Here is a 13,152-nt window from a genome sequence, read left to right on the forward strand (position 1 = left end):
GAGGCCGGCATATGTTGGGTTGAGGGCAGGCCTGATGTTGTCCCGCCGTAGGTTGTTTAGCTCATACGTGGTGCTGCACATCAGTGCGAGGGCATCCTGCTGGGGTATGGTCAAGTCTTCATCCCCAACGGACCGAGCAAAGGCGGTGACGGCTGCTGAGTGGAGCTTCAGGACTCGCTGCATTTTGACCTCCTGAGCCCTTATGTGCTGCCCCAGCTGGTTCCAGATCTGCCCATTTACCGTCTTGACCCTCAGCGCCTCGCAATTTTCGGGCGCGATGTAGTTGTCAAGGGCCTGCTGGACAGCCTTGTCCTGCAGCGGGTTGTTGGACAGCCTGTTTATAGTTGCCGCCATTCTGGGTGGCAACACCATCCCAGTTGTTGGTGGTGCCGCATATCGGCCCACTACACCCAGTAGCTCTTCTTCCGGCACGCCCGGCATGCTGACGATATCCTCCGCCTGCCCTTGGGATAGGCCAGCCCAGTCCTGGCCTCCCTTACTGCCCTCGAATATAGAGGGTACAGAAGGGTGTGGAGAGGAGGAGGCCAAAGCCCGTCCTCCTGGGAGATGCCGCATCTCCTCATTGATCATACGCTCGAGGAGCTGCCTCATGCAGCTTATCCGAGCGTCTCCCCTTTTCGGTGGGGGAGAGTGTTCCCGTTCCTCCGAATCATCAGAGGACACCGGCCGGTCGGTTTTCTGTGTCGCCTTCCTCCCTGTGCGGGGCGTTGAGATCTGCAGCACTGGGGGCGGCTCGGTGTCGGGTGAGCGGGAGCGTTGAAAAAGCTCCTCCGCTGCGAGAGGCTGCCGTCCCGCTATGGACCCGTCCTCGGGTGGAGTAGGGCAGGCAGTCCTCCTGGCTGGTCGCTTGCGAGAGGCCATTATTCTCTCTAGCGCGACTCTGTAACAAAAAAGACACTTACCTGAGGTCTCGTCTTTATGCTGCAGCTGGAGAGCCTGGCTCCAGCTGCTGCCGCTGTTGCACTGCTGACGTAATGCCGCGCCTGCGCGCTGGGTGGGTTCTTCACGTAGTCACTCACGTGACTCCGAAGTAAAATAGCCCATTATCTGTTATTTGCACCATATCAGTTTATTTATTCATGTGTGTATATACGTATATAATGGTATATGGACACACTGATCTGTTTTGTAGTCAATGCCTACTATGTTCTGTTGTGCTGAAGCAAAGCAAGAATTTCATTGTCCTATCAGGGACACATGACAATAAACTCTTGAATCTTGAATCTTAAATCACAGAGTCATCTGTGACAGAGCTGTTCGGAATAAATCGTGACAGGGACCCTTGTAAATTTCTCCAGACTCGTTTTGCAAATCCACACTCTGCAAAGAGGTGGGCAACCGTCTCCTCTCCATAGCAGCCGTCCCGAGGGCAGCGTGTACTCGTAGTGAGGTTCCAACGGTGCAGGAAGAATCTAACTGGGAGGGCTCCCATCACCGCCAGCCAAGCCAGGTCTTGGTACTTGTTGGTGAGTTCTGGCGATGAGGCATTTCACCAGATAAGCTGGGCAGTCTGCTCTGGGAACCATGCCACATGATCCATGGAGTCATTTCCCGGCAGTGCCTGCAGGACATTCCGTGCTGACCACTGCCCGATGGACTTGTGGTCAAATGTGTTGGTCTGGAAGAAATGTTCCACGAGCTACAGATGGTGTGGCAATGTCCAGCTGACTGGCACATTTTGTGGCATCTGTACCAGGCCCATCCTTCACAATATTGGGGACAGGTAGAACCTCAGTGGGTAGTGACACTTGGTGCCCACATGCCTTGGCTCTACGCTCCACCTGATGCAGCCACACACACCAGGGTGAGGTCGACGTTGGGCACGCTTTTACCCTTGTTGTCTGCCGACTTGTGCATTGTGGCCCGTCGCACCCGGTCCATACTCGACCCCCAGATGAACTGGAAGACGGCCCGGGAGATCCCTATGGTGTAGGACAGGGGGACAGGCCACATTAACACAAGTACAGCAGCCCCGAGAGTACCTCACACCTGATGACCAGATTTTCTCCCGTTATAGAGAGGGAGCACTGCTTCCACAGCTCCAGTTTCTTCCCCACATTGCCTATCCACTCCAGCCAATCTGACCTTTCTGTCCTGGGCCTCCTCCATTGCCAGCACTTCAACTCCCCCTCCCATTCCCAATCTGACCTTTATGTCCTGGGCCTTCCCCATTGTCAGATTGAGGCCCAGTGCAAATTGGAGGAACAGCACCTCATATTTTGCTTGGGTAGTTTACACCCCGATATGAACATTGACTTTTCTAGCTTCAGATAGCCCTTGCTTTCTTTCCATCCCCTTCCATCTTCTCCCACGAGTCTTACTCTCTCCGCCTACATTCTATATTTGGCCCGCCCCCTCCACTGACATCAGTCTGAAGAAGGGTTGCGATCTCACAGGCTCTCCACTCTGCTCTGGACCACTTGGATAACAAAAACTCATATGTCAGGCTATTATTCATTGACCACAGCTCGGCATTTAATACCATCATCCTCTCCAAGCTGGTTACCAAGCTCTCAGGTCTGGGTCTCTGCGCAGCCCTCTGCAATTGGATCCTCGACTTCCTCATTCACAGACCATAGTCTGTCTGCATTGGTGGAAATGTGTCATCCTCGATAACAATCGGCATGGGAGCACCTCAAGGCTGCGTGCTCAGTCCCCTGCTGTACTCACTCAATACTCATGACTGCGTAGCCGGACATAGTGCAAACTCCATCATCAAGTTCGCCGACGACACCACTGTTTTGGAACATATCACTGATGGGGACTAGTCAGAGTATAGAAGTGAGATCGACCGATTGACCAAATGGTGCCAGCACAATAACCTGGCTCTCAACACCAGCAAAACCAAGGAACTGATTGTGGACTTCGGAAGGGGTAGGATGGGGACCCACAGTCCCGTTTATATCAACAGGTCGATGGTGGAAAGTGTCAAGAACTTCAAATACCTGGGCGTGCATATTTCCAAAGATCTCTCCTGGTCCCAGAACACTGATGAAATCATAAAGAAAGCACATCAGCAACTCTACTTCCAGAGAAGATTACAGAGAGTCAGTATGTCAAGGAGGACTCTCTCGAACTTCTACAGGTGCACAGTCGGAGAGCATGCTGACCGGTTGCATCGTGGCTTGGTACGGCAACCTGAGTCTCCAGGAGCGCAAAAGGCTGCAAAAAGTTGTAAACACTGCCCAGTCCATCATCGGCTCTGACCTCCCTACTATCGAGGGGATCTATCACAGTCGCTGCCTCAAAAAGGCTGCCAGCATCATCAAGGACCCACACCATCCTGGCCACACACACACCTCTCCGCTGCAATCAGGTAGAAGGTACAGTAGCCTGAAATCTGCAACATCCAGGTTCAGGAACAGCCTCTTCCCCACAGCCATCAGGCTATTAAACTGATATATATATATTATATTATATGATATATGGTATACTGATATGATATATGTATATATGCCTACAATATTCTGTTGTGCTGCAGAACTATCTGGGCCACATGACAATAAACTTTCAACTCTTGACTTGACCCGAAACATTACCCTTTCCTCTCCTTAGATGCTGCCTCACCCGCTGAGTTACTCCAGCATTTTGTGTCTATCCTCGATGTATATATGCATAAAGCTTCAAAAACAATGGGTCAGATTGGGAGATTGATTAGCAAATTACACAGCATCCTGATACCCATAAATAGAAATAAAAGACCACAAAAGGTGAAAGTTTATATTGAAAATGAAAAATTGAATTGAATTGAATTTCCTTTATTGTCATTCAAATAAGTTTGAACGAGAAACATAACTACACTATTTTGCTGTACTTTGACAAAATGAAGCAACTGACAGAAAGGAGTTTTCTTGTAAATGAGGAAAACGTGTTTTTCTTTCAGCTCTCTGTGACGGAATTTTTTACTTCTCTGGTATATTTTCAAATTGTACTGGAAAGCACCACTAATAATTGTTAAATTGCAATGCTATTGATTTAAAATAACTTATCAGCATACAAAATAACACAATTCATCATTCCCCAATAAAAATTCAATTCAATACAGGTTTTATTAAAATCATGTATGGCAGCCAATGGCTGAATTGTACATGTTTACAGTGAAATGGCATACATTAACATGCACAGTAATTTGAGATAACAATGATGATTAAAAATAAAATATTGCTGCTTAATGAAATCAAAATTGGATAATGTGATAATAATAATCATATATGTCTATAATTCAAAAGCTAAAATCCAGGGACTTATACATCAAACATTTCTACAATCTTATTATGAAAATTAAGTTTACACGCTAAAAGATTATAGATAAGAGAAAGGAGAGTATTGGGCAAAATTTCTTAAGCAATGAAAAATCTAATCAATTACATTTGTAAGAACTTAACCCTACAACACAATTGCACTGTTATTATAATACTGTTATTGCACTGTCGTAAACCATGTATGTATAATAAATAACTTCCTGAAATCCAATTACGCAAACCAATTTGTATGCTCAAGACATAAAGGTGATATTAATATGTGTAACAGTACATTACAATAATATCCATCTTAAGAGCATTTAAGATGAATTTGCTGTACCTACATAACATTTTTACATTAAGGAAAATATTAATGAGTTGAGGAAAAATTAAAACGAAATGCAATAAAGCATTAACCTTGTATGTATATAAATTAGTGGATATTTACTGAGTTGTAACATCTGGAATGGGCAAAAACATGTCATTGTAACTTTATGACACATTCAGATACAGTATCCAGTGTTGAAAGGGCAAGACATTATCTCATAAATGCAAGAATTAAACTGTATGTAGTGATAAATTAAGGGCAGTAACATCTGAAATTGCAAGAGGTCTTGAAAAATATTGCACAAGAACATGAACATAAATGCAACCAATATTCAGGTTAAATGAAGTGTAGAAAATGGCAAGACAAATGGAAATGCATGAATTCAACAACCCTCCCCACTAAAGAAATGTTTTAATGCATATTATCCTAGACAAAGTGTTCTATTTTGCTTGGTTTGGTTGTGCTTAATCTTTTGTTAGTTTCAGTACTTTTCTGCTACACAATACACAACTGGAAAAAAAAGTGAACTTATAAAAAAAAGTTTTTTTTCGGGGTGGGGGGGGGGGGGGAAGATGTGTTTAATAATTTCACCAATAAAGACATGGAAATGTTGGAAAATTAAAGTGTTGAGTTTCTAAATCACAAATGGCCATACCATATGTGTCTCTAATCAATGCACATGTCCTACAAACGGTTTGCCAAGTACATTGATTGCCAAGTACATTGCATTACCAGTTTGCCAAGTACATTGCATCTACATAACTGCACGTGTAGAATATTGTAAAATATTTGTATTTAACATTAACCAGAAAAAAAAAGAAGCTTAAACAACATCAAGTCGGATGCTTCATATTATATAATGTTCATGACAATGTTCATAGAAACATAGAAAATAGGTGCAGGAGTAGGCCATTCGGCCCTTCGAGCATGCACCGCCATTCAATATGATCATGGCTGATCATCCAACTCAGTATCCTGTACCTGCCTTCTCTCCATACCCCCTGATCCCTTTAGACACAAGGGCCACATCTAACTTCCTCTTAAATATAGCAAATGAACTGGCCTCAACTACCTTCTGTGGCATAGAGTTCCAGAGATTCAGCACTCTGTGTGAAAAATGTTTTTCTCATCTCGGTCCTAAAGGATTTCCCCTTTATCCTTAAACTGTGACCCCTTGTCCTGGACTTCCACAACATCTGGAACAATCTTCCTGCATCTAGCCTGTCCAACCCCTTAAGAATTTTGTATGTTTCTATAAGATCCCCCCTCAATCTTTTAAATTCTAGCGAGTACAAGCCGAGTCTATCCAGTCTTCCTTCATATGAAAGTCCTGACATCCCAGGAATCAGTCTGGTGAACCTTCTCTGTACTCCCTCTATGGCAAGAATGTCTTTCCTCAGATTAGGAGACCAAAACTGTACACAATACTCCAGGTGTGGTCTCACCAATACCCTGTACAACTGCAGTAGAACCTGCCTGCTCCTATACGCAAATCCTTTTGCTATGAATGCTAACATACCATTCGCTTTCTTCACTGCCTGCTGCACCTGCATGCCTACTTTCAATGACTGGTTTGTTGCATCTCCCCTTTTCCTAATCGGCCACCATTTAGATAATAGTCTACTTTCCTGTTTTTGCCACCAAAGTGGATAACCTCACATTTATCCACATTATACTGCATCTGCCATGCATTTGTCCACTCACCCAGCCTATCCAAGTCACCTTGCAGCCTCCTAGCATCCTCCTCACAGCGAACACTGCCCCCCAGCTTCGTGTCATCCGCAAACTTGGAGATGTTGCATTCAATTCCCTCGTCCAAATCATTAATATATATTGTAAATAGCTGGGGTCTCAGCACTGAGCCTTGCTGTACCCAACTAGTCACTCCCTGCCATTCTCATCTCCCTGTCATGATCTCTAATATAAACATTGCCAGACATGTTTGTTGTCCTCATTGTTATTTTTCAACTCATTATCGATGAGATCTTGAGAGGTTTGATTCTCGACAATGTCTCTCCAGAACTGACATCTGTTGGGAGGCATGAGGGGGCACAGTTTCATCAGGATGTCATTTTTCTTGTTGCTTGGGATTCCCTGTGCACCATTCCTTGGGGGAAATGCTGCCCCTTCAACACCTTCTCAGCCACTTTCTTCTTCAGGAATTCCCCACACGAGAATTGCTCATCCTCGGTCGATGTTTACCAGTAGATTTTGCTGGAGCCACGGCGAAACTGAGCAACTCGGACTGTGCTGAGAACCGGTTTGTTGGTGAAGCCTGCGCTGCTCATTCCATTCTCCCACAGACTGAAGTCTGCTGGTCCCATCTGGATGGCAGCACCGCTGCCAAATCTATGCAAAGTTGTAGATGTTCTTTTTTGTTCGCATGCCTTTCTCAATCTGTGCATGGAATGAATCAGCAGACATGAAGGTGTGTCCTTTCTCAAAGTAGTTAAGGGTGACAGTGTTTGGCCCCCCATCCTCATTAACCATGAGCGCCATGCCTTTGAACAGAACCCAATCTTATTCCGAGCCGTGCAGTTGGCCACCCAAAATGTGAAGTGCTCGCAATCCCGGTAGGCCCCTTCGTGAATGACCTTGTCGAACGCACTGACAACATCCTCAGCTTGCCGGCCGGCAATGCCCTCGTGCCAAACTACTCCTACTGCCTGCTGCTTTTTCTCCAAGGGGTGCAAATGTCTCATGGAAGAAAACAAGTCTGCGTGTGAACACACGTCTTCACACCCAGTAACCTTGGCGACATGATCACTTTCTGCATGTCCATGGAGAAGAATGCTTCTCTGTCCCGTGATCCTCTTCACAGGCCTTTCTGCTCCTTCAAGCATTTTCATTATGCTCTTTCCATGCTGCACATTTTGACGTGTCTTCATTGTCGTGTTCATGTTTCTCATAAATTAGACAGAGCTCACATTCATCCTCCCCCAATTTGGCGAAATTAATGTTCAAGCTGTTGACGGTCTTTCTATAAGTGTCGTAACCTGCAACACCCGGGTGTGATTTCTGGAAGTCATGGTACATTTCTTTAATGCTCAGTTCTGGTGGGAGGTACTTCCTTTGCAGAGCATGTTCGCGTCTGTAGTGACTGATGCATGTGTTGAAGGAGTTGATGTAGTCGCTGATGAGTGTTTGGTTTTTTGCAGAAAGTTTGTGTTTGGGGTCATGGCGTCCTCTCATGTCATCTCTCTGCAGTGATATCTCTCCTGGCGTGGCTGAGTTGAGCTTGACTGTGATGACTTTGTCACTTGTGTAGCCGAGGGTAAACAAGAAAAACTTTTTGCATACCATGTGCTGGTGGCCTGTCTCGTCACTGAACCTGTAGAGACGTGTGTGGTTCCTGTCGTAGAACTCCTGGAGATTTGTCCCTGGTTTCTTTGTCTCAGTGACCTGAATATGATCAAACAGCCACTGTCTCTGTGCTTCATACGGCATTTCCCAGAACTGGTCGTGAATAGCACGACGGCGCTCGTGTGGAATTTTGTCACTGCATTTTCGCTTACAGTTGTTGCATGGTGGTTTCATGTTGTGTTTCTCCCTTGCCTTTTCGAGTTTACGACATGCAGGATCTGTATGAAGCTTTGCCTTCTTGGCAGGATTCTCAACTGCGTTCAGTCCTTGCATTTCCTGCAACGGAGTCCTCTGAGGCCTGTAATGTGGATTGTCTGGAAGAACGGGAACAGATTCATCACTGTTGTTACGCAAATTGACATCTTCCTTATTGGCTGGATTGCTGTTCTCGTCGATTTTCACCACAACACTGGACAGAGAGGGAAAAAAGGCACAACAACTGTAAATGTTTCTAGTTAAAAATGATGAATTTAGCTATCTATATTTCAACTGCAAATATAATATTTCCCTCATATTTTGCCATTCATATGTATTATAAATATACAATTTCATTAAACATGTAAAAAATATTTAGTCTATATTTGGCACCCTAAGGAAAGGAGAGTAGTTGTCGGCGTGATGGGGTTACCAGCGGTTTGCCCACTGTATTAACTGGCGCAAACAATCAATGCGCCGCCGGCAACCCATCGAGCTAAGGTATCCATAGAGCTTGCCATAGAGGGAGTACAGAGAAGGTTCACCAGACTGATTCCTGGGATGTCAGGACTTTCATATGAAGAAAGACTGGATAGACTCGCTTGTACTCGCTAGAATTTAGAAGATTGAGGGGGATCTTATAGAAACTTACAAGATTCTTAAGGGGGTGGACAGGCTAGATGCAGGAAGATTCTTCCCGATGTTGGAGAAGTCCAGGACAAGGGATCACAGTTTAAGGATAAAGGGGAAATCCTTTAGGATCGAGATGAGAAAAACATTTTTCACACAGAGAGTGGTAAATCTCTGGAACTCTCTGCCACAGAAGGTAGTTGAGGCCAGTTCATTGGCTATATTTAAGAGGGAGTTAGATGTGGCCCTTGTGTCTAAAGGGATCAGGGGGTATGGAGAGAAGGCATGTACAAGATACTGAGTTGGATGATCAGCCAGGATCATATAGAATGGCGGTGCAGGCTCGAAGGTTCGAATGGCCTACTCCTGCACCTATTTTCTATGTTTTTATGTATACTCAAATTTTCAACATAAAAACAAGACGTACTACTTGCCTATGCCACTGATCACTTAAATAACATTCAAATTACACAACCCTGTACATAATCATATCATGTTCTCCAGCATGTGTACACAAATGACACAGAGAACTGAAATCCGTCTTACTCTAGATTAACGGTTAAACTAGCTAAGACCACATTTTATGCAGCAGTGATCTTTTTTTCTGTCAAAATTACATGCCTTCAACTGAAAAAAAATCATGAAAATTCAAGCACTAAAGTGGGAATTTATTTCAATTGCTTTTCATTTAGTCATTGCTTTCAAAAACTTTCTTATCGACTCATATTCCTAACTCCAACATTACAGGTAGTGCTTTCTTTACACAGAAGTGAGTATATGGGACTAAACTGAAACCTCATAACAACAAAGGTAGATATAAACGCCAGTTCATAGACAATATCAACCAAGTAACATTAGTTTCATTCCCAAGAGTCATTAATTTGAATGCAATATATATCATATTTATTAGCCAGATACTTACATATCTCAAATGTGCAAAAACATCAGAGAATGTCAGCATTTACGGGCGAGTTCACAACTAAAACACAGAGCGAAAGCCAAGCAGGATGTAAGGAGCTCTCTGAATGGTTGATTCCCACAAGCTGTCATTTCTATGCTGTTTGATGATAGGCTTAGTGGAACATGGTCAGTTGCTTCCAAAGATTATAGAGCAAAGTTATAATCTTTGGTTGCTTCCTCTTGACATGTTAATATCTCAGAAATGGAGGGTCATGTGACTTATTTTGTTCACCATTGTGTAGAGCATGTCTCAATTACCCTAAAACAAGCAATAACTCTATTTTGACAAAATTGTCAGTGGCTTCCTTTTGTCAAAGTAGGGCACTAAAGAGGGGACAATTTGTAAGGCTCTGTGAGCAGGCAAATGGGTTGGGAGAAAGGCAAACCGGGTTATGATTGGACACTGCGAGTGAGCCCGGTTATAGAAACATAGAAATTAGGTGCAGGAGTAGGCCATTCAGCCCTTCGAGCCTGCACCGCCATTCAATATGTTCATGGCTGATCATCCAACTAAGTATCCCGTACCTGCCTTCTCTCCATACCCTCTGATCCCCTTAGCCACAAGGGCCACATCTAACTCCCTCTTAAATATAGCCAATGAACTGGCCTCGACTACCCTCTGCGGCAGAGAGTTCCAGAGATTCACCACTCTCTGTGTGGAAAAAGTTCTTCTCATCTCGGTTTTAAAGGATTTCCCCCTTATCCTTAAGCTGTGACCCCTTGTCCTGGACTTCCCCAACATCGGGAGCAATCTCCCTGCATCTAGCCTGTCCAACCCCGTCCAAAGAATTTTTGTAAGAATTGTGATCTTTGATTATGATTGGGCGCGGCGTCAGCGTAAGCGTATAAATACGTGCGATGATTGGGCGTGACGTATACAGACGTGCTGTGATTGGGCGTGACGTATACAGACGTGCTGTGATTGGGCGTGACGTATACAGGCGTGCTGTGATTGGGCGTGACATATACAGACGTGCTGTGATTGGGCGTGACGTCTACAGGCGTGCTGTGATTGGTCAGTAATGGGCACGCCTACGGCTGTGATTGGTTGGTGGCAGGGTAGGAGGGCGGGTCCCGAGCCCCGGTTTGTCCGTTGCGTTTGAAATTTAAATTGTGGCGCGGGCGGGCGGGAGGCGGCTGGAGGGGGTGAAGCGGAGCGGAGACAAGACTAGAGGTTAGTAGTGGCGGGCAGACCTTCGGCCGTATCCCCGCAGGCCGCTGTGTGTCTGATAGTGGTTGATACTTCATTAGTATACGTGATAGTGAGAATCTTTGTTTTGATAACCATACACACATTACGCCAGCCGGAGTCAACACGTATAGGGCGCCGACACATAGACTGCAGACACGGGCTTAAGGCACAAAATGCTGGAGTAACTCCGACAGATTCTGCCTGTCCCGCTGAGCTACTGCAGCTTTTTGTGTCTATCTAGAGTTACGAAGGTGTTGACCGGAGTCCCAATGGTCCCTCTGTGTTGGATGGCTTGTGGCCCGCCTGGCCTTCGGCACCCACTGCCAGCCCGTCCGTGTTCTGGGCAACTCCTGATGGCTCTGTGGTGCTAAGCTGGAGGGTCCTGGCCTGAGGACCACTCTCCCTCTCCAGATGCTGCCTGAATTCCTCCAACACTTTGTTCATGGTTGATCTGTGACTTAATTACATTACCAATCTATCCATGTGTCTATAGCAATGTTACAACATTTTGAGATTTTAAAATTCAAGTAGCAATGTTACAACATTTTGAGATTTTAAAAATCAAGTCTGTAATTTATCCCATCAGATAACGTATAAAAAGAAGTTTAATTTGACACCTAATTCACTTTAATAACTTCAGTTTAATTCACTTTAATAACTTCAGAAAAAGGTTATGGCCATTTTCATACTCGGAAATTAGCATCTTGTTAGCATCATTGCTTTTCCATTGACTTAACACAAAAGCTGTAATCGAGAAGTCAAAACCCCATAACTTTCTTAAAAATTAAGAGAACTGAAAGAAATGTTCATTTATTATAGATTGAAGCATTCTGAAACAAATATGAAACAATCTTACTTAGATGACTTGAAATTAAATATGAAACAATCTTACTTAGTTGTCTTGAAATTAAAGCATATAATTAGTTAGTTACCTAATTGTAGCTAATTACAAAATCAATTTACTAGATCTAAACATCTATTGATTTCTTAAGAATAGATTAACATTGTTAAATGCCCCAAGTGTCCAAATAACATTCACACAAGAATTCACAATATGACATAATTTTGAAATCTCTTTGTCATTGGTTTATAGGCCAAATGGAAGGAATTTAATGTTAAATATCTGTAAATTAATGGCCATTCAAATCAACTTGCGAGTGGGTTTTTCTGGAACGCGATCAATTGGAATGTTGCGATGGATTTAAACCTGTATCGGCATGAAAAATACTGCTGGTTCTTACGGGGAAAAAAATCACCGTTTCGCAACTTAAAATGTGAATTAAATACATCTTAAGAAACACTTTTATACATAACAAAACACGTCTTTCTTTTAATCCGTCGGCGTTGACGGCTTCAGAAGCTGATTTTAAAATCACTCCAGCAATGAACTTGTCGGGCGAATTAAAAAAAAAAAGACAAAGAACGGCCATCGGAACAATTCTTCAGCAAAAGCTTGCACTCCAACAAAATATAATCCATGACAAAGTAGGAGAAAACCACGTTTCAACCCCGCCCCCCTCAAACGCGCCAAAATCGCGCACACGGGCAGTGGCAGAGCTGCAGCGTCGCTGAAGGTAAGTATTGTAACATACCTAAATCAAGTCTGCAATTTATCCTATCAGATAAAGCATAAAAATAAGTTTAATTTGACACCTAATTCACTTTCATATCTTCAGTATTAAAAATGTTATGGCCATTTTCAACCTCAGAAATTAGCATCTTATTCCCTATTGCTTTTCCATTGACTTAACACAAAAGCTGTGATTGAGGACAGTCAAAAGCCATAACTTTCTTAAAAATTAAAAGAACTGAATGAAATGTTCAGTTATTATAGATTGAAGCATTCTGAAACAAATATAAAATATCTTGCTTGGATGACCTGAAATTAAAGCATATAATTAGTTAGTTACTTAATTGTAGCTAATTACAAAATTGACTGTTGTGACGGGAATAGTAATAAACTCCCAGACTGCCTTGAAAATTCAAAAATGTGATATTCTCAAGATCAGAACTATAATATTATTGTATTATGTGCTGTAAGTCCGTAACAGATGGGTAAATAAATTACAATTTTTAGCAATAGACAAAGTCTTTATATAATAGTATTCTAAATATAGACCTACCATCGACAGAGGTACTTAGAGAAGCGTGGGAACGGGAACTAATGATAAAAATTACGAAGGTTAAATGGGAAAAATACCTGATATATATTCACAAATGTT

The 13,152-nt window shown here is 43.4% G+C and overlaps 2 protein-coding genes across 3 annotated transcripts in view; one reads left to right on the forward strand and one right to left on the reverse strand.

Annotated features, from left to right (window-relative positions):
• Positions 1-13,152, forward strand: part of cdca8 (cell division cycle associated 8) — a 141,138-nt gene that overhangs the window by 92,396 nt on the left and 35,590 nt on the right. The window contains exon 1 of one of the 2 annotated variants that reach the window (XM_055656058.1): positions 10,790-10,912. The exons of the other annotated variant lie outside the window; for it this stretch is intronic. The gene's annotated coding sequence lies outside the window, so the exon portion shown is untranslated. Of the gene's footprint in view, positions 1-10,789; positions 10,913-13,152 lie in introns of those variants that run through there. 2 annotated transcript variants of the gene reach the window in all.
• Positions 5,155-10,508, reverse strand: LOC129709606 (uncharacterized). The gene is made up of 2 exons (XM_055656059.1): positions 9,701-10,508; positions 5,155-8,362 (listed from the first exon to the last, which is right to left on the reverse strand). Exon 2 carries the CDS (start codon positions 8,224-8,226, stop codon positions 7,426-7,428), a length of 801 nt encoding a protein of 266 aa, XP_055512034.1. The 5' UTR covers positions 8,227-8,362; positions 9,701-10,508; the 3' UTR covers positions 5,155-7,425.

Source organism: Leucoraja erinacea, chromosome 26 (genome assembly GCF_028641065.1).
Source record: "Leucoraja erinacea ecotype New England chromosome 26, Leri_hhj_1, whole genome shotgun sequence".
Taxonomy (NCBI): Eukaryota; Metazoa; Chordata; class Chondrichthyes; order Rajiformes; family Rajidae; genus Leucoraja; species Leucoraja erinaceus.

Bases quoted from the DNA above. Each gene is read 5' to 3' on its own strand.
- LOC129709606 (XM_055656059.1), bottom strand. From the start codon at position 8,226: ATGCAAGGACTGAACGCAGTTGAGAATCCTGCCAAGAAGGCAAAGCTT.